The 6570-nt window shown below is 42.0% G+C and overlaps 1 protein-coding gene across 1 annotated transcript in view; it reads right to left on the bottom strand.

Annotated features, from left to right (window-relative positions):
* Positions 1-1042: 1042 nt before the first annotated feature.
* Positions 1043-6570, bottom strand: part of bcr (BCR activator of RhoGEF and GTPase) — a 101401-nt gene continuing 95873 nt past the window's right edge. Inside the window, exons 19-23 of the mRNA XM_037753830.1 lie at positions 5839-5978; positions 5279-5413; positions 5032-5137; positions 3361-3523; positions 1043-3216 (exon numbers count right to left, since the gene is read on the bottom strand). Of these exons, the coding sequence (XP_037609758.1) occupies positions 3127-3216; positions 3361-3523; positions 5032-5137; positions 5279-5413; positions 5839-5978 (634 nt within the window). The 3' untranslated portion in view covers positions 1043-3126. The remainder of the gene's footprint in view (positions 3217-3360; positions 3524-5031; positions 5138-5278; positions 5414-5838; positions 5979-6570) is intronic.

Raw genomic sequence — 6570 nt, 5'->3', positions numbered from 1 at the left:
GACATATAGATGATGATGTGCATGCTACAGAAGGCGTAAAAACATGGGACTGAAGGCGTGAAGACTTTCAGAATAAAATAATGGTGTTTTAGCCTATATTAGCATATGCATGTGAGTTCATGACTTAACATTTAGAGAGTTGATATGTATCCAAAAGGAAAGACTCCTTCTCCTCCTGTTAAAAAACATACTCATATACGCCCCCTCCTATACGTTATCTTAAACATAGATACAACCACACACAAGCCCTTATCAGATCCACTAAACTGGTCAACTGGTTATAGTTTTATACCTAAGACATATGTGGGAAACACCCTTTATAGGGATAGTTTGGGTGTTTTGTAATGGGGTTGTATGAGGTACTTATCCAGAGTCAGTGTATTACCTGCAGAAGATGACGGTCGGCACGCTCCCAGTTTGCAGAAGCAGACAGGAGTTACCGCACGGGAGCAAAGCAATGTACTGCAAAATGTATTTTAGTCGCCTAAAAGAAAGGCCCATGTAAAAACATCAATATCCCTTTAAGTGTACGTTATATTTAGAATTATTTTGCTGCGTGACCTTGCCGTGAAACAGCTATACAGTCTTTGTTTCTGCCAAGGAACTGATGCCATTATCTATGCTCTCGCCAAAGCAACCAGACCCAATTGAAAAAACCTGCAATTTGACCTCGCAGAACGTGTGGGGTTGCTGGTCTACCGCTGCCTCGATCGGTTAGTTTGTTTGTGTTATTGTGGTTGGTTGTAGTTAGTGTTCAAAGTCACACAATAGCACAAACAAACTAACCGATCGAGGCAGTGGTAGACCAGCAACCCCCCTCGTTCTGTGAGGTCAAATTACATTTTTTTTCAATGGAGTCTGGTGGCTTTGGCGAGAGCATAGATGGATACAACGGCTTCAGTACCCCGTTGGAAAGGGCTGTCTGATGGTAAGGTAAATCTGTGAAAATATTGTAAATATAGCGTACACTTAAAGGGATATTGATTTTATTTGGTGGGCCTTTTTTTTAGGCGGCTAAAATACATTTTGCTGCTGCCCCCTCTACTGTAGAAACTGTAGAGACACTGACTATGGATAAGTACGTCATACAACCCCACTTCAAAACACCTGAAATATCCCTTTAAAGGATAGGTTCACATTTTTTGTGAACCTATCCTTTAATAGGCCAGAAAAGGAAACTCTCGAGTTACCAAACATCCCAAAGTCTATGATGACACATTTGTGAACAGGACAGCAAAAAAAAAATAATGGAGAAACAAAAACAATAAAACATGCCTGCATGTTAAATCAAAGACACAGAAATGAAAATGAGTGATATGTAATTTTTTAGAATCAACAAGATATCTTCCTTTAAATTGGCCATTGAGTTGGACGGACACCTTCAGGTGTGAAGAACAGTTAAAGGGACAAAGAACTAACAGGATATTTTCGCCATTTGCATGAGATAAATAAAAAAAAGATGAAACAAAAATAATATTCCTTCATTAAAACCAGCTCTTCAACGGACATAAATGCCGAGTGCTCAGGTCACTTGAATTGTAATACAGTAGTTCTTCTAACATTGCGTGAGTGCACTTCTGCAGCCACAGATTAAATGGTACAAAAAGAGACAATGTCATACGTGTGTGTGTGTGAGTGTGTGTGTGTGTGCTCTATTATGACATTGCATAATGTCTACGCTAGACAGGCGACGGTCTCTGGATGTGAGACGCTCTGCCGAGGAACACCCAGCAGTTAAAGAGCTTGTGCCTTTTCCACAGCAGCATACAGTATGTAACTACAATGTGTGTGTTACCTTCATAATAATAATAAGAATAATAATAATATCTAAATGAATCATCGATAGGCTGGACAGTTTCTATAAGAACAAGGCTAAATCCTGCTTATTTACTGCAAGACTCAAAGTCAAGGCTAAGACCTACCATTTTCTTAATCAAACAGAAAAAAAAAAGTTCACGTAGAAAAACAAACCGATTTCTCCCCCCCGAGGCCCCCCAAAATAAATTACAATAATAGCAACAATGATTATACTGTCAAACAAAAAGAAAAGAAAAAAAAAATACAACTTTAAGATTATGTACATATGGTATCTGTAAATACAACGGCTTCCTTTTCTCCTAGAAACAAACGAACAACATATTAATTTGGCAAGATGTCCTATGTTACAATAAGGAGGACATTTCGTCCGCAAAGATATGAACACAGACAGTTCCTATGTTAGAAAATATATTGCTTCCTGGATATTCAAGCTGAAGACTACCTTGAGACACAAACAACACAAAAAACAAACAAGAAATTTGCTTTTATGGGCGTGAAAAAAACGCAGACAGTCAGATTGCAGTGTATTACTAATCCTTTTTTTTCTTACAGTCCCTCTCCAAGCGCTTGTCTCTGACTCCAACCGGGGTTTGTTTACGTTGTAAACACTTTAACATACAGGTGTTGGTCTTCCTGACACAAAGATGGAAAGCCAGTATCGTGGTAGTTTGTTTTTTTTAACTCCTTCCTTTAGTCTCCTCTTGTCTTCTCAGAAACAGTGTGCTGAGATTTTCTAAGACACGGTTCGAGTTTTCCTCAGCAGGACGTGAAGCAATGTTTGAGATGGATAAACATATTGTGCAGGAGTCTTGAGTCGATGATTGTCCAAAAAAAAAAAATACAGATAGAGAACAAATGCCCAAACAAAAGGGAACATCGAAAGTCTGACTTGTTGGCAAACTAATTCAAGAATCAAGAAAGATGCATTTCATTCTCTTATGGACTGATTTTGACAACTTCCTGATTTTTGAACCACATTTGTCGAGACCAACAGAGAGCACGGGTGGAGAAATGTAGATGGCAGATGTACCCACATCATCACTGAAGGGTAAAAGGAATCACACTAAATATCAAGGTAATGAGAGATATGATGAACGGCAAGGACCTTGCATCCTCCGAGTTTCAGAGGTCCAAAGGCGCCCTCTTGTGTTTGAGAGGGGGGTGGGGTAGAGCAGGCATCGCCAGAGACAATCCTTTCCAGCTGCAATCTGGTCAGTCAATTCAAAAACATACTACTTATAGGCTCACTTTGAGCCACGGTCCGTCTCTTTTTCACTCCTTCATGGTTCGGCAGAGTCAGTGTCAGCTCTATACTTCAGTGGAGAAGAGGATGCTCTGTCGTTTACTGTCCGGGGTGGGGATCGTCTCCAGCTGGAGGAAATACAGCAACACTTGGACCTGCGAGGAAATAGAAAAAAAAGTCAAATGAGGTTGTGGTTGTTCAATCTTGCAGGAAAGCAGAGCATCTTTTTCAGAATAAAAGCATCACAAAAAATTCAAAGATGAAAATGGCAGAAGAAGATCTGTCTGTGTTTGGCTCACCTGCGCCATGACTTCCAGGGACCAGCTGTCCCCCATACTGATGGGCTGGGTGGGGTTAGCGGGGATCTTGCTGTCCTTCTCGGAAGGCCTCAGCAAGGTGGGCCCGAACACCGTCGCCAGGTTGTGGAGAGACATCTTGTTGATGCTTTCCTTCTCTGCCACCCTGAGGAGAGAGGACGACAGACGGGTCCATTAGTGGCGTTAGAGAGATGACAAGACAGGTGACGTTAATGTGCAGTGATGGATCTGTGTGTTGCGCGTACAAGTATGTGAATATCAGAGATGTTAAGAGTCCTACAGCAGAAGATAGAAAGCTATTTGAAATGGGAATCTGTGATGGACAGTTTTCACCATTTTCTGACATTTAACAATATATTAAATACAACAGTGAATGAGGGATAGTTTCCTTCTTTTGACTCGACATCTTCCAATCTCCTGCGTCCTTAAAGAGGACCTAATCCAGCCTTTTTCCGGTGCATACTTGTATTTTGGGTTTCTACCAGAACATGTTTACATGCTTTAATGTACAAAAAACACTTTCTTTTTCTCATACCGGCTGTGCTGCCACACCTCTTTTCACCCTCTGCCTGAAACGCTCTGTCCCCCCCCCCCCCCCCCTCCTCTCCCTCCCGAAAAGCCCAGTCTGCTCTGATTGGTCAACCAAACTAAACTCGTCAGACTCCGTTCCAGCTCCGCTCTAACTAGCTTTGTTTGAGGGCGTGCCAAGCTAGCCGCTACGCAGGTATTATATAAATGTGTTACTTGGTGACATCACCATGTTACGGAAGAAAAGGCGGGACTTCAAGCAAGGCGTGTCAGGCAGTTCAGGAGCAGTGTTTCTGTGGGGGAGAGTAACTCCCTTTGGTGTGGACTTTGGGCTTTGTAACTTTGCAGACATTTTACATGCACAAAAAAACTATACAACACACTAAAGGAAAGGGAAAAAGCACAAAAGCATAATAGGTCCCCTTTAACTATAATGTTCAAGCCACAGCCTTGCACCATCCATTACGCAATCTTGCAATGCTTTCAAACTGATTTGGCTGCATTGTTAGTGCTCACATACTTTAGTGCTTGAGCCTCTTGTTATTCAAAATCACCATGGTAACCAGGAGCCATTTTGCTGTTGCAGTTGAATGACTGCTTTTTGCTTTAAAAGTGTAAAAGCAGCATGAGTGAAAACTGCACACAACAGGAGGTCATTTTAAAAACAGTACATCATGTCAATGGGATATTATCTGTCATTCTCCCAATTGCAAAGTTTTTAATATTATAAACAACATTTAAATAACAATGGGACACAAAAATTTAATTAAAAGGGACAGTGTGTAGGATTTGGCGTCATCTAGTGTTGCGGTTGCAGATTGCAACCAACTGAGTACCCCTCCGCTCACTCCTCCTTTTCCACGACTGCGGTAATGTGAGCCGCCAAGTGCAAGGCTATGCAGGACGGCTATGTAGCTATGAATATTCCATTTCTGCTTATAGATCCCCTGAAATGTTACACACTGTTCCTTTAAAATCTATCTGGAATGTAAACATGTGTGCAGCTGAATGCACCTCTTGTATATTTATGGCGTGTTGTTATGAATGTATCTGTTTTACTTGTTCTCTCCGTGTACGGGGGCATTCCTGTCTACATATTGTGCAAGCATGTGTGTGTTTACTTACCTCTTCATATGGTCCAAAAGGAAAAGGAATGTAACCAGGTTGGGTTCAGGCAGCGACAGCAGTAAGTTCAACATACAGCTCTCTTTGGCAACACTATCAGAAAGGGCTGCACACAAGCAAAGGAAACGAGTTATTACATATCCTGCAAATGAAGGACTTTTTCTTGAACAACACTTAATAGATATTTAGAAGTTGCAACTACTGATAATTAGCTGTGTTTGAGAATGCCAGTAGCCCTGTGACTTACTGATGCCGCCTGCAAAATTGGGGTAGAGATCGTCAGTGAAGAGCGGTTCTGGCAGCTCTCTGAAGTACAGCTTCAAGGTGCCAGCGATGGCGTTGACGTCCATCTCGCTCATCATCACTGACACGTCTTTATGATCTGCAGGAGAGGAGACAAGAACAACATGAAGACAGGGGGTTTCTCAAGGAAGGAAGATGGTAAGACGGGGGGAACACCTCGGCATGAGCAGCAGTCGCCATGCGTCTTCTACGTTCACTATTACCACGCACAAAATGCAAGTTCATAAGGAATTAGTTCAGAAATCTGTTAATCATTTCACATCAGAGAAAATGCCTCATGTTAACTCACAGTCAGACACACAGAGCTACAATAATGATCACCTGATTAACAGAAATAGGGAGATTAGAAAAAGGGTTTCCTTCAGGTGACGGTCAATAAATCCTCTCGGCCTTGTTTCCTAGAAATGCATGGCAGTTATAGTATTATAACCACGATGTTTACAAGTGAATTAAACACATTTCGACTTCATTACATGAAACCTGCACAAAGCATATCACACTCACTGGTGTCAAAGGCGGTCTTCAAGGCCTGAATGTCAGTGGCCACTCCTGATACCCGGTAGATGCCCACCTCCTCCATCCCCCTCCTCTCGATCTCCTCTAGGCACTGCCGGACGATGTAGGGCACCTTAGAGCGCTCTCGCCTGGAAAAAAACACAAACATGAATGATCATCAACAAGCAGTTTTATATTGAGTAAAACATTTTCCGGCATAAATAATGAATAAACGACGAGGCACTAAATGTTTTGTTTATTGAAACAAAAGAAAATGAACAAGGCTAAAAGATGTGTTTTGCATTGTTATGACTACTGGAAGGGCTCCTAATGCCTCTGGCTCTTTGCTTGTGCTCGTTTTATCTACAGCGCTAATTGATTTTTGCTGGTAAATGTAAGTACACATACAGTTAAGTACATTTACTCAAGTAATGTACTTAAAGGTCCAGTGTGTAGGATCTGGCGGTATCTAGCGGTGAGGTGAGGAGAGGAGATTGCAACCAACTGAAGCCTCTCCGACGGTGGCCGACGTGAAAACGTGAATGCCCCCCTCTAAAGCTGGAGCAGAGCCAGTGCGTTGTGTGTGGGTATGTGGGAAGTGAGTGGTGAAGCAAGAGAGAGAGAGAGGGCGACGGCGACGGGAGTGAGTAACGTTATGGACCTCGGCCCAAGCAGGAAACACTTTCCAGCATAAATAATGAATAAACGACGAGGCACTAAATGTTTTGTTTATTGAAACAA

This window comes from Sebastes umbrosus, chromosome 19 (genome assembly GCF_015220745.1).
Source record: "Sebastes umbrosus isolate fSebUmb1 chromosome 19, fSebUmb1.pri, whole genome shotgun sequence".
In the NCBI taxonomy this organism is placed as follows: Eukaryota; Metazoa; Chordata; class Actinopteri; order Perciformes; family Sebastidae; genus Sebastes; species Sebastes umbrosus.
This window is presented reverse-complemented; position numbering and strand designations above follow the sequence as displayed.